The sequence below is a fragment of the Aphis gossypii genome, chromosome X (genome assembly GCF_020184175.1).
Source record: "Aphis gossypii isolate Hap1 chromosome X, ASM2018417v2, whole genome shotgun sequence".
Lineage (NCBI taxonomy): Eukaryota > Metazoa > Arthropoda > Insecta > Hemiptera > Aphididae > Aphis > Aphis gossypii.
In genome coordinates, this window is record NC_065533.1 from 64,840,430 (window position 1) to 64,866,350 (window position 25,921).

The window sequence follows — 25,921 nt, forward strand, 5'->3', positions numbered from 1 at the left end:
CGACTGATAACAGTTTTAAAAACCAAAAAGCGTTGCCAACCATTACATACAAAAGTCGGCATTTTAGTTGTAATATAAAGATATAAATATTTAAACATAATGATATATATATAGAACATTTGGTACTGGTCTAGTTGACACCCGCCACATTATAATACATACATTTTGTATTTTCGATAATCAATAATTTATACAAAAATGTACGATTAATAATACATATAATACATTATATATTTATGATTATACAGAACAATTCAAGCGGTCAAAATAAAAATATATAAAAAGTATGGCAATATTATATTAATAAATAAAAATAAAAAATAATAATAAAAATCATGCAGGTGGCCAAAATTCTGCTATGTCCAGAATAATTCATACATGAATAAATATTTAATATTATAATAAAATATAAAAAATAATAATGATAAATTATGAATATAATAAAAAAAAAAAAAGCGGGCAAGTGAGTACCGCTCTGCTGTACATTAGGTGCCGTATGGATCATTATTATATATTATAGGAGTGTTAAATTTGAATCCAATGATAGTTATCATTGTATACGAAAAACGATTCTGAACGAAGATGATTTGTCAGCCTAGGATATAATTTCTAGTGGTTGGTGAAAAAGGTGGTTTTATGTTTTAATGGCCTGAATACAACAAAATTTAAGTTCTTTTATAATAATTGTAAGTTAAACTTATGAAAAACCTTGTATTAAATTTTCAACTCTTAGCTACTTATACAAAAATTTTTATGAAATATACCTACAAAATAATTTGCAAATATTCATGGTTTTGACGAATTTTTGTGAATATTTGAACTTCAAATGCTAATAAAAAAAAATTGTGATTATGTATTCTTATAATTTTTTAATTACTATAGTAATAACTTATGAGGAACTTTGCATTAAATTTTCAAGTATTTTGATAGGGCCAAAAAGATTTTATCGACACATAAAAAAACAATTTTCAGAAAAATTGAAAATTTCAGTTGTCTATAAATAGCTCAAAAAAAGTCAAAATATTTTGAAAATTAAATCACGTAAAGAAAACGCTAATCTTAATAACTGGTAAAATTTTCAAGTATCTACGACTTATACTTTTTGAATAATAACAAATATTTAAAACCGTTTGAGGCTAAACCGTTATTTAATGCGGTTTTGTAAAAATTTAAATTTCAAACACTCATAAAAATTTTTTGTCTGAATCCGGTAGAGTTTTTTTTACAGATATTTGAAGAAAAATGTATGGAGAACCTTGTACCAAATTTTCAAAACTAAGTTATAAAAGAAAAAAATTTTATGATTTTTCAACTTCAAAATTACTTGCAAATTTTCGCGTTTTCGACAGATTTCGTAAAAATTTGAACTATAAACGCTTATAAAAAAAAATTGTGACTAACGATTTTAAATTTTTTTTAGCTACAATAAAAACAACTCATAAGAAACTTTGTATTAAATTTTCAAAACTTTTTGGTCATCCAAAAATTTTTTATCGACACTTTAAAAAAAATTTCTCAAAAAAATCGAAAATTTCAGTGGTCTATAAATAACTCAAAAAATGTCAAAATTTTTTGAAAATTTAACTATATACAGATACTACTGACATTAACATTTGGTGAAAATTTCAAGTATTTTCAGTGATAAGTTTTTGAATTACAACCATAAAAAAAATCGATTTGGTCAAAAACTGGTTTTCCGTAAAAATTGCCGTTTTTCCGTCATTTTTTTTTTTTGTTTTTCTCGATTTTTTTGAAAATTGTTGGAAAATATTAACTTTTTACCTCTATAATGCACCAAGGATATTCACTTTTATATCGGAAACCACCCCCATAGTTTGAAATTGGAGCATTATTTCGACTAGTTATGCTGTACACAGACACAAAAAAAAAAAAAAAAAAACACATCATTGTAAAATCAATACATTCATCACTTCGTTCAGAATCTAAAAAAAACACACATCATTGTAAAATCAATACATTCTTCACTTCGTTAGGTTATATTATGTGTATAATGGCTGGTTTGTTGTATATTATTATAGGCTCGCCAGGAATCAGATTTAATGGTTGATCCAACTCGTTTACGTTCACAAATTATTGGCAATAATGTATTTTCCGACCGATCGGGTACACATACGACGAAACACTCATTGGTCTCACGACATATGCTACCAAACACCCATTGCTGTGGCAGAATTCGACCAGCATTATTTTTGCGTCTAACAAATAAACTTTCGTCGATCTCGACAATACAACCAACACCTACTATTTTGGAATCACCTTGAGAAATTTTCCATACACAAACTTCCCTCATAAAGTTATTCCAATCTACTACAGTAGATTTGCTCATTCCAAATTCACGTTTACAAAAGTCCACTGATGTCAGCTCATGAGCCCAACCATAAATGAAGTGACCAATAGTTGGCAACTTTAACTTGGCACTTTGTATCCAATTATTGGTCTTGATACCTTTTTCTGCTCGACATATAATCTTAAATGACATCGCCACCGACCCCTTTGTGTATCCAAAACCATTTCGTGTCCACTGTCGCAAGTCCTAGTCTTATGGATAATATTTTGGTTTTGCAAAAAAATTATTGCCGATGAAACATCACGCACGTCACTATAAATTTGTCGGAAATTCATTTTTTTTTTTTTGTTCAGATGACAACTGAATAACTGAGGTAGGTACTTCATAATGTTATATACGACACCCGCTGTTATACTTATCTAATATATTTAGCCATAGATTTAACCAAACATAATTCTTAAAATATCTAGTTAGAGAATTTCACACAAATACCTAACGTATATGATTTCGTACCTTTTTTATCTGCACTCTGCAGTAGATCAGTATATTATACATTTTATAACATCAAAAATACGAGAGATGTAGGTAAGTGGTGGGCGTCAACTAAACTTGAGTGGCAGGGGAATTACCTTCCTAGCGTGGGTCAACTAGACCAGTACCCTTTTCTGGATTACACAACTTGTTGAATAATTTTAATTATTTTTCTTTTAATTTTCTCTAAACATTTGTTAAACATGTCGCTTGAACAAGCCACTATTTTGGAATATGGTATGTATTTTGAGAATCTAGGACAAAATATCCACGTACAAAATATCCAAACCGAAATATCCAAGGACAAAATATCCAAATGTATCTTTTTATTTAAAATAATTAGGTACATTACAATTTACTTTCTAATACAATTACCTCAAATATTAAATTATTTAATTATAAAAAAAATGCCTAGTATAATAATAGTAATAATATCACAAATTATATTGCACACATATTAGTCAAATAGTCAAATAATATAAAATAATTTGTTTTTATGAATACAGTACACACAATAAAATAAAATATTAAATAATTTTCTAAAATTATTATTATAAATAAAAAAAATGTATAATAAAATAGAAAAGGATCTAGAACTAATCCCGTTTCTATATAATTCTATATCTCCCCCAATCCACCCCTGAGTTGAGTTTTTAATAAAAGCTCGCCACGCTCAGCTTATGGATCGACGCGCAGTATACATACACTCACCGACGATTAAGATAAAATGTAATAATATATAAAAATAATACTGTACTTCAACCTGGAAATTTCAAAAAACGCCAAGGCTAGGTATCTTATTGTTTAAATTATCGACATATTTGAGCTAATTGTATTAGAAAGTAAATTGTAATGTACCTATTTATTTTCGAAAAAAAGATACATTTGGATATTTTGACCATTGGATATTTCGGTTTGGATATTTTGTACGTGGATATTTTGACCGATTACCGTATTTTACAACTTCCTTTGATTGCTGAAATTCAACGTTCAACAATTTTTGTTTTAATTGTTAGCTTAACTTGAGCTAGGAAAAGGTTATAAATAAAATGAGTTTAATTGACAGTAGAAATAACTTAGCTTTCCTCAGTTCATTTGTTAATAATCTATTATTTATTAAAAGCTTATTTTATATTATTTTTCTTGATCAATTTACATGACTTTAAAATGCTAATTGATATAAACAATTTCATATTTGTTAAATTATTAATTGACATGTGTATTGTGTATAGTTTAGTAAAATAGGTACATACACTGCACATTATGATTAAAGATCAATAAAATTGTTTATTATAATTTAAGAAATTAGAATGAACACAGTTACTGTTTGGGTGATTCACATACTAATTTAAAATTTAAATGTTTATTTAGATATTGTAAATCATGATCACAATTATTTTAAAATTCAAGATGAAGCTGGTAAGTAGATTAAATAGTTAATTGCATGTGTTGAATCAAACTTATGTAACACATTATTTGTGACTACCCAATAATGACTACATATTTGTAAGGGGTGTACACAATTGTTTATCTGTATATTTGATAGTAGAACCTCAAGAACAAGTACCCGCTGTTCTTTCTACGCCGAATATCCAGCCACATTGTTACACCATAGTTCCAGGTATACAAAGAACCACAGAAATAATTCGTGATAATTTAGGTTTCATGTATTATAAGAACAAAAGTACTCAAAGTCTCTGGCTATTTTATTGAAAAGTGTATGGAAAGACATAGTTGTGAGATGTGTTTAAATTATATTACAAATCAAAACCAACTAGATCAATCACTTTTATTTATATTTTTTAAAGCATATACAAATAATGAAGTTAATTCAACTGATTCCACTTTTGGAAAATTAAATGTACCAACCGATCAGTTTCTAAGTTATATAAATAATTTATATATATTATTTATTACAATTTTCCTTTATTAGCAGTAGAAGACAATGTTGGGAAAAAACTTAAAAATTTATTAGACAATGTGCCTTTAAATCATCCTTGTCCTAATTTTGATATTGAATTTCTTAAAAAACTATATATTCGTTTAAGAATATTTCATACAATTAAAAACTTAAATAAAACTATGTTATCGACAACTAGAAAAAACCGAAAATTGGGTATTTTATCCCACCTTTAATGTATATCATATTTTTATTAATTTATATAATTGTATATATTATAATAAATAATAAACAGTAACACATGATGAGTATTGTCAGAAATTATATTGTATTTTAATTGTAATATTTATGTATTTATGTATTATATGATTATACCTATGTATTGATTTATAATTTTTTATTTTGTGATATTTTATTAATAATTGCATTTATGTTAATGTTCAAATAAATCACATACACACAAAATTTGTATGTTTATTACTCAATGAATTATGTGTTCTATTGCATAGTACATTTTAAAATTTTATATTTACTGAACTTGTTATTAAAGACAATTATTAATTATGGTAATTGTTCAATACGTGATCTACCAAACAACGTGAAACATGGTGACTTATTGGGTAATTACTTGTAATATAAAACAAAAACACAATTTATATTTAAGTAACATTTGAAAATACGCGGTACCTACCTTATAAAGAATATTACTACCGTTTCATGATGGAATAAAATGTTACTAACTTCCTACTGTACCTCAAATGAAATGGCTGACTGATTTCATTATTTTCCTATGCTGCCCATGTAATTTGTTATCAGTGTCCATTCTGTTTTATTCTGTGATTATAGTACAGTACAGTACGGGTAAGACATGGAGTATATTGCTAAATTAAAATTTGAAGAAATTTCAGGGTATAATGTAAAAAGGTATGGATTGTTTATTGATAAAGAATACCCATATTTTGCTGTTAGTCCAGATTTGTATATCTTTATAACTTATGTAAGACATAAATAGATAATGTTCTAGAAAGTCGACTATACCTATGAGTATAAATAATATATGGTCGAGTGGGAGTGTTATTTAGATCACCAAAATTTTTTTTTTTTTTTAATTTTTATTTGAAATAAACAATCTGTACAATTTGCACAATAAGCTTATATGATAATAGTACATGATACGTGACAGGCGTGATTTAAGCAGCCACCCATTAGTGACTCTTGACTAATTGATTAATTGTTTTAATTAATTTTTATACAATTACAATTTATATATATATTTTTTTTTTTTTTTTTGACAGACGTTAGACATTAAAGTTTTGTAATAATTCGCGACACAACTTCCTTTTTTTAGTCTGCGGTTAGGATTTCCAGGTAATGTAAGGATAGAAAGATCGTTTATGAGAGGGTTAGGGTGTGAATGGAGTCGTTTGTGGAAACGAGTGTAAAAAATGCGTGCTTCCTCAACTATTGTTCTCATATGGAGATCGTTATGCAGAGTATAGTTAGAAATATAGGGTGGGGCATTGGATAATCGTCGAAGTGATATATTTTGGAACGTTTGAATTCTATTAGTGTTAGATATTTTTGCTGAACCCCATAGTTGTAGTCCATACGTCCAGACTGGTTTAAGAAGCGCTTTGTAGATTGTAAGTTTGGTATTTAGAGTGGAGTACTTATTTTTAGTTAAAAGAGGTCTAAGCATTCGCAAACGATTATTTAAGGTTATTCTTTTGGTTTGAAGGTGTTTCTTCCATGTCAATCTTTTATCAAGGATTAATCCTAAGTATTTGGCTGTGTCAGAAGTGGGAATTGGTACGTTGTTAAGGGTAATGTTTGGGCATGTTCCTTGTTTTAGTGTGAATGTTGTGTGCTGAGATTTATTTTGGTTAATTTTAACTCGCCATTTTCCATACCACTCAGACAAGAGGTTAAGATGCAATTGCAAATTTAATGAGGCAGCTAAGGGATCTTTGTTTATGGATAAAATAACTTTGTCGTCGGCGTAATCGGCTACGATGGTTTGTTGCATGGAAGGTTGATCAGCTACATAAATGTTAAAGAGGAAGGGGGAGAGTATGCCGCCTTGTGGAGCACCCGCTTTAATTGGTGCAATGCCTGATGTTGAAGAATTGAATTGAACTTGAAAGTGTCTATCAGTTAAGTATGATTTAATCAATAGGAATAAGGCAGAGGGGAGAATTTTTTTTAGTTTAAATTGTAAGCCCTCATGCCAGACACGATCGAAGGCTTGTGATACGTCTAAGAAAACGCAAGAGCAATAAAGTTTTTTTTCCAGAGTTGTAGAAATGGCATCAACAACTCGGTGAGCTTGATGTATCGTGCTGTGAGAGTTGCGGAACCCAAACTGAGAATTTGGGAGTATGTTGTTGGAGGTAATATGCGGTGATAGACGTTTTAAGATAAGTCTTTCCAGAATTTTTGAGAGGAAGGGCAAGAGGCTAATAGGTCTGAATGAAGTAGGAGTGTCGAGAGGTTTGTCAGGCTTAGGAAAAAGAATTATTTTGGAGAATTTCCATAAGATTGGAAAATAAGACAATCTAAGAATAGCATTAAATATATAAGTTAATAGAACTATAGCTTTTTTGGGAAGGCATCTCGCCACTTCGGCTGTAACGAGATCAAACCCAGGAGATTTTCTTAGTGAATATTTTTGTATTGTTTGTTTAATTTCATTAGGGGTAAAGAATTTTTCTGGAGGACTAATAGGAAGAGGAATGTTTAAAAAATTAGTAACCTCATTAATCTGTTGTGGTAAGAATATATCATGATGTGGTTGAAACGTTTCTTGTAGATGCGTTTTGAATAATTCAGCTTTATCTAAGTCTGAAAAGGCATATGAATTATCAGGTTTAATTAATGGGATTGAGGGAGTTTTATATTGAAGTATTTTTTTTGTTTCTTTCCATAAGCTACCATCTAAAGAAGAGAGACTTGTTAGTTTTTGTTCGAAGATATTACCTTTTAGCTTAGCTAGGGTCTTTTTTAAATAGTTAGCTAGCCTATTATATGAACTTTTATGAGAAGGAAGCCGTGTGTGTTGATAGAGTGCTCTCGCCCTTCGCTTTTCTACAATTATTGAACGGACTTGTTCAGAGAGAAATGGGTTATTGTGAGAATAGGTCTTTGAGTTACTTATGGTGTTCGATAAGCTAGCCGCCGAGTGGATAAGGGTAGTTAGGTTATTAACTGCTTCATCGATGTCTTGTTCTGATTTTAGCTTAATTTTTAGATTAATGTTTTCATTTACTATATTGTGAAATTTATGACGATCAGTCATCGGTGAAAAAAGAGAAGGTCTATCGTTGAGTGACTGAGGTGAAGCATTGATAATTAGGATAACGGACGAATGGTCGGAGTTTAAATCAAGACTATTGTTTACCGTACAATATAAATTACTGGGAATTTTAGCGACAAATATATCTAAAATATCTGGCTTTTTCCTTAAGGAAGTAGGCCAGTAGGTTGGTTCAGGGGGAGAAAAAATTTTATATTTGTTTATATTAACCAGGTTATAGAGTAGGTTGCCGCGAGGATTGGTTACACGGCATCCCCAGCTCTGGTGTTTGGAGTTGTAGTCACCGCCTATTATAAAATTTGTGGGCATAATGTTAAAGTAGTTGGTTAGATCTGCATTGGATAAATTGTGTCTAGGAGGACTGTAGATAGCAGCGATAGCAAAAGGTATATTATTTAATGTAATTGAGATGGCACAAGATTGAATATAATCCTGAGAGAAATTAGTAAGTGGGTGGAATTTTAGTTTAGATTTTATAAGTATAGCTACACCACCATGAGCTGTACCATCTGGGTGGTTAGATTTAAGTAATATATAACCCGGAATAGAAATGTAAGAGTACTTGGTAAAATGGGTTTCCGTGATTAAGGCAATGTCAATGCGTTTATCGTATAGCACACTTTGTAATTCGTTAACATGATTTTTTAGACCGTTAGCGTTAAATAATATGATTGACAGAGATTGATTTGTGTAAGGACTGTGATTCATTTCTTTTGATTTAGAAGGGATGAAATTACTTGTGTTAGGAGTGAGATTAGAGGGTTGACAAGAGATTTAAGCTCGTCAATGAAGGATGTAAGGACTTTGGTTATATCTGGAGAGGGTGGAGGTGGTGATTGGAACGATTGATTGGAAGTGGCCTGAGCGTATGTATATGAAGAGTTGGGTACATTTTTATTAGTCGATGGAGGTAATGGGTGGCTTGATTTTACATTCAAATTATTAGAATTAGACTTTATAGTATCATGTAAAAATTTACTTTTTGTATTAGTTGATTTTCGATGTTGTAGTTCCTTATAGACGGTGCATCCACGATAATTGGCCGGATGGTCCCCTGAGCATAATACACATTTGGCGGGTGTGTCACGAGGTTTGATGCATTCTGAGGAAGGATGATTGGCACTGCAACGAACACAGCGGGCAGGATATCCACAGTAAGTTCTTGTGTGGCCGTATTCTTGGCAATTAAGACATTGACTTATTATTTTGGCTTTGTAGGGTTCTTCGACTTTGACTTTCGTGTGCAGTAAGGAGGAAAGTTTGAAGATATCATTCGAGTAGTCGGTTGGTTCGAGGTCAATAAAGAATAGGGGTAGTGGGGATTTGGTTGTCTTGTGAAGGACGTTGGTGACCTTCCTCACCTCAAATAGGCGCAGCTCAAGTTCGCTTTTAATCTCATCTGTGGATGTGGACGGGTGTAAATTCCGTATAATGACTCGAGTAGGTTTGTCTTCCTTTAATTGATATGTATGAAATTGGGCTTCCTCGGTCTTTAAGAAGTGAATCAGAGTTCTGTAAGATACTGGATTAGCAGTTTGAATTTTTAGGCATTCTGATGAGGACTTGCAGAAAAAGTTATCTACCCCAATTAGTTCTATTAAAGATGTGCATAGGTCTGAGAAATTTATTATTCCTTTCACGAAAATTGGTGGGGGTGGTTTGATTTGGTCTATAATGATATTTGGGTTTTCTTCTGTGGAGTTATCAGGGGGAGCGTTATCACTAACGTTAGGTGTTAATACGCTGAAGCGATTTGTAGTAACGAATAACTTTTTTTTATTCTTATTCACATTTGAATTTGGAGAGAGACCCGGAGAGCTCAGGTTGGAGGAAGTTGACAGATTCCTTTTGTTGGTCTTTGTTGTCCAGCCATTATTTGAGGAGTCGAAATCAAATGCCGAGTCGTTATTGTTAGTCGATTTGCTAGGGCGAGCTACCTGTATAGTGGTATTGGTTTGACTAGAATTATTTATACCTGCTTTGTTCAGTGAAGCATTAGAAGTATTCTGATTTTTCGTCATAGTGATTGAGAGCAAAGGTCGAGTGGCGCTGTTCGAGGCAGCGATAACGCGACGACAACGATTGCGCGACGACTTAATTAACTCACTTATTAATTACGTTACAACTTAATTTTTGAAAAGCACGAGTATCGGCGTACTTACAGGTTTGACTTTATTTAGTTTGGATTCGGTTCGACGATAGCAATTTTTGCGAATTAATTTTTACAAAATCGGTTGCGAAGAACGAAAACGATAACGCATTATTATAGAGAGAAAAAAAAAAAGACGTGCGTGTCGTGCGAGGTACGAACCGGGAATAGATCACCAAAATTAAATTTATTTTTTTAAAACCATATGTCAAATGGAATTATTGATGAACAAAAGTTATAGAAATAAAAGCATCTTACGCATCAAAAGATACTTATAATGGAGTAGAAGCTGTTGAGACAGAAAAAGTATAATAATTATAAATTAACAAATGAATTCAATTTAACTTGAGTATTTTTATTTTTAGTTAAACTATTGTACAATCGAAAACGGTAATTTAATTAAAAAAAAAAAAAACATAATTATTTTTACCAAATTCAACGACAAATGCTTATATCTGAAAGAAAGTTTTGTTTTTTATAATTTATACTCCACAGTGGATTTTAATTCGGGAAATAAATTATGACTATGATTTTTGGACAACTCATATGGTCCACAAATTATAAACGTGAGTACCTACCTAACGTAGTTACATTAATGTTTAAATTTTTATTAGTACCGATTTGGTACTAAATAGTAAAGTAGTAACTAATACTAACTATATACTCTAAATCATTAAAAAGTTATACATGTTTATAACTTTATAAGTACAGATAGTATAGTACCTACCTAACACACACTTTTATATTTTTTTAGGTTTTATTCAGAAAGTTTAGTTTCAAAACTAGTTGACCCAGCATTTGGACAAAGACTAATGATATCCGACATCAGAGAAACAAATAGCTACACGGCTAAATCCGTGAAAAAATATTATTTAAATAATCAATGAACTATTACCTGTACCCAATATTTGTTTTTGTATTATACCAAATAATAATAATTATGTATGCACAGTTAGGTACTTTCAGGATATATCAATCAGTGAAGTTTGTACTATTTACCTATTACCTAAGTATTGACTACAATATATATTATGTCGATATAATATAACATAATTATTATAGAACCGATTTTCTCGGTTTAATCTACTCTTATATTCATTTCTATGAGTGTAATAATTATAAATAAAAACTATTATGCAAGTTTAAGCCAATATAGCTGTACATTATTATACAGATAATGGCATAATACGTAAATACAAAATCGACTTTTACGTGATCTACGCGTTACGAGAGTCGATAATTTAATAACCATGATTTATCATGATAATAACAACACGCTCCCGGCGCAGTCTTGGCTGCGCGTAATAAACACGGGGAAATGGGTGGATCTAAAAGCCGCTGCCGCTGCCGGAACTGCGAATAGTGCCATCTCTGGAGCGTTGCACACGAACACGTTTTGGTACGACGTCCTCTTAACATTCAACTTGAAATAGGGGAGAGCGGGGCAAGTTGACTACCTTAAGCTGCGGCCCCACTAGGAGCGATTTGCGTTTTTGCGTTTGCGATAGCGTTTTAAGCGTTTTAGCGATTTTATCAAAACTATGAAAATTAGATAATAATGGCCCCATCTAGCGCATTATGCGTTTTGCGTTTCGAGCGAAACGCGCGAGAAACGCTTTATATCAAAATAGTTTGATATTCTGCGATTAATCGCGATCAAGATGTCATCAGTGACGGTTCTAGCAGAACAAATTGCATCCGCTGTGTTTCTCCAGGAACCTATCTGGTATCCGAAACACAAAGGCCACGGAAATAGGACTACTATCCAAAGATGTTGGTCCAATATCTCAAAAGATTTAATTGTTGAAAGTATGTTAATTAAAATAGTAGTTATCCACTAAAAGTCCAATAAAATATTTAAAAGAAAATTAAATATCTATTAAATTTAATATATTCCGTGGCGACACCAGACAAACGATATGATTTGATCGGTCCTATACTTATAGACTGTAGGTACAATAGCTATTTTTGCACCGTCTTGCCCACAGAAATATTGTCACAATTCAATTTTATAAAAGTTATTGTTACTCAAGAATCTAGACTAAAATTGTAGCTGTGTGAAATTTCGAATGAAAAAAACCGACGATCTGAACGATTCTTCAGTTGCTAAATACTTTAAATACTTTTGATTTGATTTATTATTAGAGTATGATTACTTAGGTATCTACTTATTATACATTCACACATTTGTAAATGCATAATAAAACATTTTAAATAACGACGTATTATTAATTATTATTACTAACAAGAATCAATAGAATACCTATAATTTAAAAAGAATTATTTTTTACACACTGCAGTCAACATATTATATTTGTGTTTATTTTGTTATCTTATCGCATTTGTAATATCGTACTAGCGTAGTAAATAGAAATAGTAATAGTAGCGAAATACTATCTAGTAATAGTATTACTTAAACTATTTATAGACTTATTTTTTATAAGTCTCGCTGAGGGATAACAAAATAGTAAAATACTGATGACCACGACAGTGGGCGTTCGTGTTTTTTTTTTTTTTTTTGTAGTCTAATATAATTTATACCATGTATATTTTGTTTTATGTCTAGATATTTTGTACAAAATAATAATAATATGTTATACATCTTATCTTTGTGTTTCATTTTTTTTTTTTTTTTTGTTATGCTGATTTATTTGTTCATAATTTTGTAACAGTAAATTATCATAAAATAGATCGATTAGATACGAATACAAATTACACATCATTGTTTTTAATATCAATGAAAATAATATTTTAACATTTAAAATAAATAGTTTAAAACTAACATGAAAACGTCAGTATTTTTCTCTAGTTTATTCGTATTTTAGAAATTAGAATTAATATAATATAACTTCAATATTAATATAAAAAGTAGGGTTAAAAATAATAAAAATCTTAATAATACTTATAATATTATACATAAAGATTAAGTAAATAATCTAATTTATATGCAGTCTAATTGCCATGGAATTGATCCAGCCTCACTACTGAAATATTCGGTAAAAATTTCTCTGGAATCTCTTGCTGTCCTACTAAATCTATTATTTTGTCTTCCTCTTATATCACAAAATCCTGACGTATTTCCTTCCAAGTTATCAACTTGGCTGCTCTGCTGATCATATGTCAAAACTATATTGTGCAATACACATATGGCTTTTGTTATAACAATGGCATTTTCAACATTAGTTTCTATTGCCTTATTTAATATTCTCCATTTTGAAGATAAAATCCCAAATGCATTTTCAACAGTGCGCCTGGCTCGTGAAAGCCTATAGTTGAATATCTTTTTTTTTTCATCATTTACAAGTTGCTTTCCGGGGTACGGCCTTAGTATATTAGTTAAAAGTGGGAACGCTTCGTCTCCTATAAATGTGTATGGTGCTATAATTTTAGTATTGGGCAGTTCTATATCATCTGGTATAGAAAGTTCTTTTTTTTGTAATTTATTAAAAAATACTAAATTTTTCAAAACTCCACCATCACTCTCTCTACCATATGCGCCAATATCGATTAATATAAATTTGTAGTTGGCATCAGAAATTGCAAATAAATTTATAGAAAAAAAATGTTTATAATTATAGTACATTGAGCCGGAATGTTCAGGTTGATCGATTCGTACATGTTTTCCATCAATACTTCCAAGACAATTGAGAAAGTTCCATTTATTATAAAAATCTTTTGCATTTGTTTTCCACATTTCATTAGTGGGTACGGGTATATAAACTTTAGATAATATATTCCAAATTGCATTACACGTTTCTATCACAATTCTTGCAACACTTGTTTTACCCATACGAAAAGTAAAAGCCAAGCTTCTAAAGCTGCACCCAGTTGATAAATATCTATAATAATAATAATATATTTAAATAAGAACAAAAAATATAAAGCCGTATTATACTGCTGCTTACATAATTTATGTATAGTTATATAATAATTTTATACATAATTATTTAAAATAAAAATTAGTTCATAGTTGGTCGAAATCTTATTAAATAATTTAGGTAATATGTAATACCTAATTATTGTAGTATATTAGTAAAAATAATTCTTACTATAAAATATAATATTCTGTAATTTATGCTATTTATATGAATACATTTCAGTTGATTTATTAAAAAATAAATGGAAAAATATGAGGGATTATATCGAGTAGAACTTAAGAAAAATCCTCCCGGACGTTCGGGTGATGGTGCTGACGACGTTACGTCTTCCACTTGGCCACTATTTACATGTTTAAGCTATTTGAAAGACACGATGCAAAGTCGCCCTAGAGCTACAAATTTAACATTCAATTCAGCAATGAGTACGACTTACGAAAATGATTCTGTCGAAGTAGAAACAATTGACGCCACTGACAATTTTTCTCAATTTGACGTCGATGAAAATAGTGGTGGAGAAACAGTTTCGGGTGTTGGTGCAAGTATTCGACCAGATAATAACGTCATAACAAATCCAACCATACCACATACAAAAAACCGTAAGGCAGCGATGAAAAATTTTAGACAAGAATTGTTAGACTTAGAGACAAAAAATTAAATTATTGGAAAATGAAGATAAATACGATGAAGACTTAATGTTCTTAAAAAGCCTACTACCGGATTTAAAATCTCTACCAAGAGCACAAAAAAAAGAACAAAAATTCAATTGCAAGAAGTTTTATACAACGCAATTACGGCAGTTAAACCTACAGTTTCCACTCATATATTAACTACACCTGAAGCATCAACGCAATCGTCACTTTCTACTGAAGAAAACACTCATTGGCAACCATGGCATCCTCCAGAACTAGACCAGCAGTACGAAAACTCACAATGGGAGAAATATCAAGAAGGTGATAATGTATACGATTCAAATCAGAAATAACCAGTTATAGTACTTAGTAATATTCTTATGGTAAGGAAAACAATTTTAAGTTTTTTTTTTAATTATATTATGTCAATAAATATTTTCGTTGAACGCTTATCTTGTTCATTTTATTTTGATATTAATTAAATAAGTATGATGTTGCAAGTAGGCAGATATGAATACGACTTTAAAGTAAAATTTAGGTACTAATTTACTATAGGTAAACCATGGGTAAATAGATGTTTGAAATATATTTTGGAAATCTATTTTAAGCCAAATTAACTTAAATTATTTTTTTTAATAATAAATAGATACTATAATACTGTGATTTAACATTATACATTTTAAAAATAACAATTAAAGTTCTACTCAAAAGAACAAATTATTTAGACTTTATACCAAGAAAAAAATTTTATGAACACATATTATTTTTGTAGTACAGAAAGTATTATAGTATTTATTCATTTTTTTTTTTTTTTAGTGAAAAAACAGCGAATTAAACAAAAGTTGTCAAATATATTTGAGACACTCCACACTCAGTATAATATTATTCATTTAATTATATTTATTTTAACAACTTACCTCAATGTAAGAAATAACCTTTCTTCTACAGGTATTGCTTTTCGGAAGTTGGTATCTTGTTTTTCGATTTCGCTTCTTATAGCTTCCAAAATAATATAAAATGTCGGTTCACTCATGCGACAGTACTCGAAAAACTTGATTGGATGATTTTTTAATTTACTAAATAGCGTATGAAATTCCCCTTCAGAGAGTCTATGCTTATTTATTTCATGGACCCATAAACGGTTCTTAACCAAATTTACTTTGACATCAATTAAAGCAGCACTTTCAGCCAGCAACATTTTTCGGGACGTCATCTTGGTCGACGATCGAATGAGCAAATGAAAAATAAAACGAACATGCGCCAGATAAAAATTTAGAAACGCATGTAAAATCGCTCAAGTGTCCCCATCAAAATCGCTAGTGGACATCGCGCGTGTAAAATCGCAGGAACGCTCGAAACGCAGAATCGCAGAATCGCTCCCAGTGGGGCCGCACCTTTTTTTTTTTTTTTTTTTTACCTTTTTTAAGGTTTCAACAATTATTCTACTCCAACTAGTTTATTAGATTTTCGAGATTTTTCACACAAATAATCTTTAGAATACTAAGAGTAAATGGTAATTTTTTGGTATCGTAATAGTTAGTATTTTTTGTTTTAAAAATAACTTTTGTAGATGTGTCAATTTCGTAATCTTGCCCCATGGCTGGAGCAAAATGACATTTCTATGGGGCAAGTTGACTACTATATTGGTTCTGCTGCGAATACAATTCTATAAAACTAATTAAATATTTTTTAATAGTTATAATACATTAAAATAACATATTAACAATATGGTATGCTATATTATAACAACTCAACTTGTCTAACTTGACTAACATTTTCTTTAATGTAAGTGTAGGCCAAACCCTCACCGTCGACCCAGAGGTACGTCGACCGATCCGGCTACACTCAATAAAATTGTTTTTGAAACAATCGTAAAAAATATAATCAATTGGCAGTAACTTACCCACTAGTTATAAAACTAAGTTTTTTAGTAAAATTTAAAAACAATGAAATAATTATCAATGATTCATCTTATCAGCTAACACCTGGGCTTGTTGAGTTATTGTTTTCTAGATATCCAATGCAATATACTGATAGTGATTTAAATACATATAAATCAATACTTATTTAAACATCGGCACATTTAACGCTGGACGGTACAAAAATTAAGCAAGGTGGTGCAAAGTATAAACAAATTATTTGTAAGCTATTTTCCTCGGGGACCGGTGTGCAATTACAAACGCATAATTTAGTATATTGGAATGATCCGAATGAGTTGGTTGATAGATTAAGACTTCTTTTAGCCTCTCAATCTGCGGGAAACACCGGAGTTTCAAACGAAATATTATCTATTTTTGAAGAACTCTATGAATCCGGTATAACAAAGAAAATACCTAATGTCTAAACGTGATATAGCAATCGAACTTCACAGACCGGCTAGGAAAATTATACTAGACGAACAGTAAATGTGTACGGAAAAAACGATTTATGGCAGGCAGACTTGGTCGAGATGATACCACTTTCAAAGAAAAACAATGGATACAAGTATATTCTCTGTGTGATTGACTGCTTCACGAAATTCGCCTGGGCTATTCCATTAAAAACAAAAACGGCTTGTGAAGTGACCGGTGCCATGTCAAAAATACTTATAAGTAGATCGCCTAAACTGCTGCAGGTAGATAATGGAAAAGAATTTTACAATTTGAAATTTGACATGTTAATGACAAAGCATAATATAAAAAAGTATAGCACATATTCAACGACGAAAGCTTGTTTTGTAGAAAGGTTTAACCGAACTTTAAAAACAAACATGTATAAAGAGTTTACTGCTCAGGGTTCACATAAATGGTTATCTATTTTACCCATCCTGATAGATAATTACAACAATTCAAAACATAGAACGATCGGGATGACACCAGTCCAGGCGGAAGAAAATCCTGCACTAGTGACTTTGAAACAACACACAATCGTTAATAGGAAAGTAAAATTTCATGTTGGAGATAAAGTTCGAATAAGCACTCAGAAAGGAGTTTTTACAAAAGGATTTTTACCTAATTGGTCAACAGAAATATTCACAATAGTAAAAATAAACAAAACAGAACCACCCACTTATCAGTTACACGATTATCATGATGAACCAAAAGCCGGTTGTTTTTACACCGAAGAAATATCTAAAACAAATTTTCCTAATGATTATTTAATCGAAAAAATTATACGAAAGAAGGGGAATCAGATATATGTTAAATGGATAGGGTTTAACAATTCTCATAATTCATGGATAAATAAGAATGAAATTAAAAAATAATTTCAGTCGGTGTTCAGAAGTGAATGTGCTTGGTACCACGAAATTATTTTTCAATATTCCATACGGTGAATCAGCTTAACAATATGTCTTTGGCTATTTTGGACATTCATTGCATTCTCGGAGTCAACAACAAGTATTTTATTAAAGAAATGTCTATAGCAGACACTGAAACATGGACCCATCAACACTTTATATTTAAACATACATCTTTAAAACAAGACGCAAAAAGTTGAAGCGTAAACAGTTGGCTTGAACGGTTGCAACACGGTTTATCATTGGAATACGGTGATATTGAGTATGGAGAAGTACAGAAAATATTTCAATCATTAACATTTGATAGAATTTACGTCAAAGGTTTGCAGAAACAAAAAATTATCGAAGAGTTCATGCCGCACGCTACCGTCTTCAACATTGAAAACTTAGAATGTCCACGGCTTAGTCAATTGAACGGAGAAACACTACCATGTTGTATTTTTCATATGGATTTTAATCCTCAACAATGTACATTGTATAAAGTATTTGCTATAAAAAAATGGTATGTTTATAATGTTTAAGATTGTATTCTATTATTTGAATAAACAATAATAATATTTTAACATTGTTGGATTTTTTTTTTATTTACTATATAACACGGTATAATGTTAATAAAAACAAAATCAAACAGATATTTACATGACCTTAACAATAAATTATAGAATATATATATAATATTATGTACACTGTATAACATTTTTTAACATTTAGTTGTTCAAGTTGTACATTGTATAAAGTATTTAAAAAATGGTATGTTTATAATGTTTAAGATTGTATTCTATTAATTAAATAAACAATAATAATAATAATAATATTTTAGCATTGTTGAATTATTTTTTACTATATAACATGGTATTATAATATTATTAAAAATAAAATCACACAGATATTTACATGACAATAACAATAAATTATAGAATATATATATATTATGTACACAGTATAATAATTTTTAACATTTAGTTGTTCAAGTACCCCCATGGTAACGTTTCTATTATGTCACCTTCCGAATACATAGCCATCCGTTTGTCGTATTCCATTTTGAAAGTTTTTGATGTAAATGTTGTTGCTAATTGCTTAGTTTTAGAATTTCGGGTTATTTGTTGAAATTGTAGTTGTACCTCCTTTATTTCGTCGTTCATTATTTTCTTCATACTGTCCATATTTAATTTTTGAATATTTTCATAACTAAGAGTAAATCCTTTTATTTTTGTTGTTGTCCGGTTTTCGTTATCTGTGTGTGCTATGCTTTTAGGACCAGTCGACACCCAGTCTGTTATATGTACACCTGGACCTAATTCATCAGTCCATTCACCTAGCATGCACCCTGTCTTTACTTCGACATCATCGAAAATATAAAATACGCTATCTGTGTCGTAATACACTACTTTCTCACCGAGATTGTCCAACATGTTATACAATCTTAATCTGACATTTGATGTTGTGAACGCTGCTATGTAATGTTGGTATTATGCTCGTTTCCGACGTATTCGTTAATTTGTTTATAAGAAACTTCGACTAAATCATCCGTCAAAAACACTATGTTTTCAATTTCTAGTTTACTGTCCAACAATACTTGATACCATCTGTCCGGTTTTGATATGATCTCGGTTTTTGTTTGATTAGGTCTTTGTCCAAACTTACCCCAAAACGAATTTAGGCATATTTTAGCAAGTGCTCTTAATCCAGGATTTTCTTTTATATTTCTACTTCTACATCCAATCGATTCCCACTGCATTTTTTACTGCTAAAATATAATCATTAACTGTTCGATAGTCATTTTTCCAAGAGCTAGTTTCTAGCTTAATTTTTAAAAATCGTTTTATATATTCCTTAAACAATGTATTAGATTTTTTTTCAAAATGTTGCACTTCATAAATTTTTAGTATTTTATAACCTTTCTCATAGCTTTTTGCACTTCGTCTGTGGTCCAAGTTCCTGTAAGTGACTTCTGATCAGTGTTGTGTGTACACTGTCTAATTTTATCAAGATGACATTGATTACAAAGTGTAAATACTAATTTTTTAGATTTTATCGGAAGTACGGGATGATATAAATTGGTCGGTGGTAATAATTTGCATTTGATAAAACCATACCAATTTGATTCCGAATATTTTTTAATTGATGGATTAAAAATCTTTTTAGGATGGCCTACGGGGTAATTACCATAATACATTACTGTCGGGTATAAACTGCATACATCGATGTATTTAATTTTTTTATTTTTAACCATTCATTTTGTAGCGTTAGTTCTTCCTCCGAAAAATGCATCTAGTGGCTCAATCACATCATCTGGATATTGCATCATTTGTTTATAATCGGCGTGCTTTCTCCATTTACAACTCCATATTTCTTCAACTTGGTACCCATTTTCTTTCAATTGAGTTACCGTCTAATTGTGTTGTTGTATAAATCGGTCATGGAGTGTTTATTAACGGGGTTTGTATCATTAGGGTTGAAGCAATCCGGACAGCCATGCCAGAAACATCCATGATACTGATATACTTTTTTTTCCGACACATCATAACCGTCGACTTTAGCACCGCATATGACAGCTTCTCCGCCGTTTAATGCATGCTTTATATTTTTATTTCAATTTAATATTTTGCTTTTCAACCACTTGATTGATTCGTCTGAAAATTTCTCTTTTTTCACATTTTGAACGACTGCTATAATAGTGGAATTTGACAAGTCACTCTGCCGATAAATTGCCATACATACACTCGCAATGGTTATGTATTTAAAGGGGTCAATGTTGCACACGTCTAAAAATTGTTTTCTGAGTTCTAAACATCCTCTTCGTAGAATGTCAACGTCCGAATTACAATATTCTTCCAACTCTTTTTTGAAATTAAATGTATAATTGTTATTTGTCATTTCATCATGCCAATTTATAAAATCTGTTCTTTGTTTCGTTGTCATAGTATTATAGCCGTAATAAGATTTGTTCGGTAAAGGTCCTATATAACATTGATTTTCTGGAGTATTAAAAAAATGTGGAAAGTATCCTTTTTTCGCTTCTGTAAGTCCAAACGTTTTTGGGAAGTCAGATAGTTTAGACTGTATAAAATTAAGGCTATCGATGAATTTTATGTTCAAGCCCCCTTCTTTTATTTCGAGCATCATAACTTTTGTCCCGTTACGAATTATTTCGTATTTGACTGTTGGCATGTATTTTAAAATGTATTGTATTATAAAATATGTATCGTATGATTTTGAATTGTGTGCTATGTATGTTGTTCCTTTCATATCTTTACTTAGTGCCCATTTGCAAAATTATCATTAGCCGTGGCCACGTCATCTGTCGAAAACACATATTTTGTACCTTCAAAATTGTGCGCAATTACCATATTGGTATGTGTGTTCCTGTTCCTGTTTTGTTGGGCTTCGTAATCGAAAAATATATAATTCGTTGTGAACGTACAGTCTTTCCGTTTTTCTGATGATTTGTTGTTACAAACGCAGGCTTCCACACAATATCCTCCTTTTCCTATTTTTCGTTGCATAAAACATTCATGTAGACACAATTTGATGTTTTTTGTTTGCAATTATGGCATTTTCCATATCCGCAAACGCTATTGTGTGTGTGGTCATTTCTTTGTACGATTAAATTACATCCACTGCATTTATACTCCTTATCGCAAACATTTCTATGTTTTCTTAAACATTCGACATCGACACAGTAACGGTTGCACTCTTGACAAAAAATTTTTTCTTTTCTGAAGTCATGGATATGATATTTTTCGTTACACAGCTTACACTTTAGCCCGGGTCCTTTTTTACACACGTGTTTATTTTTATTATTATTATACCCCGTATCACATAATTCGCAGTAGTATACACGTTCCTTAAACGAAGGCATGGAATAAATAGTATGAAAATGATCATATTTTTCAATAGATAAATCTTAATTCTATTTTCATTTCCCGAGTAGTCGATTTCACAAAAATTATCCACATTCACGACTTTTACTTGAATGTTCAACAATTTTTCGACATTTTCTATATCGCGGTAGGTAAACGGTCGGTTATCAAATATTTTTAATTTTTGACATAATTGCTTTGTCAAACGTGTTTGTATATTATTTCTGCCATTCCGTAGGTCTTTTATTTGGCTATCGGTTAATTTATGTCCCAATATATCAGCAGTCTTGTACGATAATCCAACTAAAATAGCACGGGGGCAACATAATTCATCTTGATTATTAATTTCTGTTACACATCTTTTGTTTTTGGTAAAAAGATTCAAGTATTCCCAAGACGGTTTAGGTTTACCACCTTTAGGCATTATAATAACTTGAAAACTGAATACCGTTTCGTTAATATTCACAGACTGATCCGATGTTAATATACTACAAATTTTATTTAAAATTTTCTGCCCTGAGATATTGGATGTCATGTTACCTGTGGATATTGGCGAAAAAAACTTCGGATTGTCTGCGTGCATATTAACAATGTCCCCATCAGTAAAATTTGTAATTGTTTTAATATTTGTTATCATATTTTCTAAACCATCCTCTAATAGTGCGTTTAAACTAACTATATCTAAATTTCCCGGCACAGGTTTTAATGTTATACTATAGTCAATCATATAAGCATTATATTTTTTTATAAATCTATTTTTCTTATTATAAATGCTGAACAAATTTGATTCTAAAAGTGAAGTTTCAGTTGCTGGTTCTATTAGTTTCGCTTTTTTTCTTTTTTCTTTTGTTCCGACCGTGGTGCCAACGTGTACACGCTTACCTAAAAAATGTACACATAATATATAATATAAGCGTTTCATAAAAATGTTAATTAAATACTTTTGTTAGACGTTTCAGCTGGATTATTTTCCACGAAAATGTTGGGGGCTATTTCAAGCATGTCCTGTTGTTTGGCATTAGCTAAAAACATTTAATAGTGTTATATTATGTAGGTATGTATAGTTTATAAAGTGTATCATACTTTTACATAATTCACTATTTTCGACCTCTTCCAACAATTGAACACACAATTCATCGTCACTGTCCTCGAACATATTACCATCTGAAAAAAACATTAAAATATATATATAACTCAATTATTAACATATATATATATTATATATATATAAAGTTCTTACTTATTGCTTCAGGTATTGTTGGTACTAAAGGTGCTGCTGGTGCTGCTGTTGGTACTGCAGGCTGTTTATTAATACCTAAAATGGATCAATACTATAATATTTTAAACTTGAACACCGAAATCGCTATAACAATTTATTGTCTATCTGTGATGTACCATCTGAGATCGAGTGTCCTATTACGTTGACCTAATAACCATGAACATGTGGTTGCATATACTAAACTCCTTAAATACGGTCAGAATGTCTTAACACGACGTATACCGGTGTCCATGTTATCTAATGATAACAATAAAAGTAGATATAAAACGCGGGAAACAGAAACCGATTCGTTTAGTTGCATGCCTGAGTCTGTGCTGTCTATGAATTATATGACGATAAAAGTAAACGATAAAAACGCGGGAAACTGAATGCAAAAATGTTCAAAATAGTAGTATATTCTACAACCAAATAATTTATAATCGTATTTTCAATAATGTAGTATTGTTAATGGTGCATGTATTAGTATTATATAATGATAAATAAATAAATACATTTTTTTCTCATACAAACCTAATATTGTACGACTGTGAGAAATTACACGCATGTAAATCGTGATTATTACGTATGGATATTTACCATTATACATTATACGTTAAATTTTATTTACTCACCGTGAATACTTTTGATGTGTCGTTTGAGAGCATCGTTTCTAGTAAATAAATTTCCACAAATAGTACACTTAAATGGTTCATTACTATTATGGCGCTTTAAATGCCTAGCTAAAATGTCTTTTCGCGAGAAAAAACATTGACACTGATCGCACTTAAACATTTTGTATAATTATAATTATTATTTTAATAAACACATCAGAACGATATCACTGCGAAAACCACACTAAATCAGTGATACTGTGCCATAACCTAATGCAATGAGGAGAACAAAATATGTCAGCAGAATCGTGTTACAAGAGAAAAAAAAATGCTTGTTGGTGTTTTTTAATTTTTACTGGAATATAATCGGTACTAATGATAAATCTTAGTGCATTATGTTAGTGTAGTTTGTTGAGTTGTGTTAAAAATTATTTTGTTTTTAAAAATGTCATACTCCAGCCAAGTATCTACTATAAACACACCTGACGTTTCAGCAGGCTTCATCGACTTTTTAGCGAATGGCGAGTTTGATGAAATGGTATGTTTAATTACTTATACATAATATATTAAAAATAACACATTTTATTATATTTGTAGCTATCAAATACACCAAGACGTATGTTTTATAATAATCTATTAAGCCAAGGTGAAAATATTTCTGTTAAAAAAGTTAGTATGACAAAATATATTATTATAGCACTTACCTTACCATAGTCATGTATACCTATATATTTGTTGTTGTTGTTATAGACTAGAAACGATGTAAAACATATATCGGATGATTGTGTTAATCAACAACAGACCAATGGTATGTTCATTTAATGTTGTTTTTTTCCGTGCATTATGCATAACATATATTTACTATTATAGATAAACCAAATGATATCGATCCATGGGGTGGCGAAGATTCAGATAATATATGTCTTGAAGCCCTTGATAAATATATTTGGGGTGAAGAATACACAGATGATGAGAAAATGTTGTTAAGAGCTTGTATTGAATCTAATACCTAACACGTATTACATATATATATATGAAAAATATAACTCTTGATTATTCTATAACTTTATTTTATTTTTATTTTTTTAATCACAAATCTTCGTCGTCGTCTGTTGAAATAACGGGCGAAAACGTTTCAGACATTTCGTCGTCACTCAAATCTTCGTCAGTTGGCATTTCTTCATCATCACTACTATAAAGATTTTTTTTTTTTTTTATAATGTTAGAAAAAAATAATAATAATAATAATAAAAACTTACTTTATAAATAATCGGTTTTGGTTGAAAGGTTGTGGCAACCAACCTTCAACCATCAAATTCCTGATCTCGTTCTCGAGAAATTCACCATCATTATTGTTACCTCGTTTATTGTAACGGGTGTCGTAGGTAGTTCATCAACACTAAACACCGAATAATATGATAAATAAACTAATAATAAAAAAAATAACATTAAACTTACATTGGAGGTAAATCCTGATTTGGAGTATCAAATGCATTATTGTTGTTGTTGTTGTTTTTTTTATGTCTTGAAAATTCTCTATTATTAATAAAGAAATAAAAAAAAAAGACTGCTAAATTAAACATTATGAAATGACACTAAACCTTCTCATGACAAATTTGTTTCATACTGATTCAATAATCTATGATTATTTTAAATCACATTATTTTAAGTGTATGGAAATGCTGAATAAAAAATCTAAGTAAAAAAAAAATATGTATGTGAAAAAACATCTTACAATGTTTGGATTTCACATTACATGCATAATTGGCATGTAAAGATTTATGATGTGCTTGCAGATTCTTTGGTGATGCTGTTGCAGGGATATGCACATGTATACATAGGTCCATGCATTTGTGTTTTGTACGTATATAGATGTATAGATATAGGTATATAGATATATGTTTAAGTATATAATATAGGTATAAAGATAATGTGTACTACGAGATAACGGCTGAGTGTACCGGTTGCAGCATCTATGGGGGGGCGGGAGGTGGTGTGGCGGGTAAGAGGCGGAGGGAGTGGTGGGTGGGGGTCGGGGAGCGGTGGGTGGAGGTGGCGGGGGGCGATTGTGGTGGTTGTGGCGGTGGCTGGGGTGGCGGTGGTGGCCCCCCAGGGACCCGTTACTATTGAAATAATAATATACAATAACAATATACAAATTAATATATATAAATCGGCGGTTTCACTAGCCGAGAGTAAAGTTC

The 25,921-nt window shown here is 30.7% G+C and overlaps 1 protein-coding gene, 1 long non-coding RNA gene and 1 pseudogene across 2 annotated transcripts; 2 read left to right on the plus strand and 1 right to left on the minus strand.

The window, feature by feature from the left end:
- Positions 1-11,862: 11,862 nt before the first annotated feature.
- Positions 11,863-15,061, plus strand: LOC126552679 (uncharacterized; annotated as a pseudogene).
- Positions 15,062-22,640: 7,579 nt separating this feature from the next.
- Positions 22,641-22,997, minus strand: LOC126552032 (uncharacterized). The gene is made up of 3 exons (XR_007605885.1): positions 22,932-22,997; positions 22,790-22,870; positions 22,641-22,730 (listed from the first exon to the last, which is right to left on the minus strand). It is a non-coding gene; the product is annotated as an uncharacterized LOC126552032 (long non-coding RNA).
- Positions 22,998-24,157: 1,160 nt separating this feature from the next.
- Positions 24,158-24,901, plus strand: LOC126552082 (uncharacterized). The gene is made up of 4 exons (XM_050206563.1): positions 24,158-24,255; positions 24,315-24,386; positions 24,468-24,525; positions 24,588-24,901. The coding sequence occupies exons 1-4, from the start codon at positions 24,163-24,165 to the stop codon at positions 24,728-24,730; spliced, it is 366 nt and encodes a 121-aa protein (XP_050062520.1). The 5' UTR covers positions 24,158-24,162; the 3' UTR covers positions 24,731-24,901.
- Positions 24,902-25,921: the final 1,020 nt, after the last annotated feature.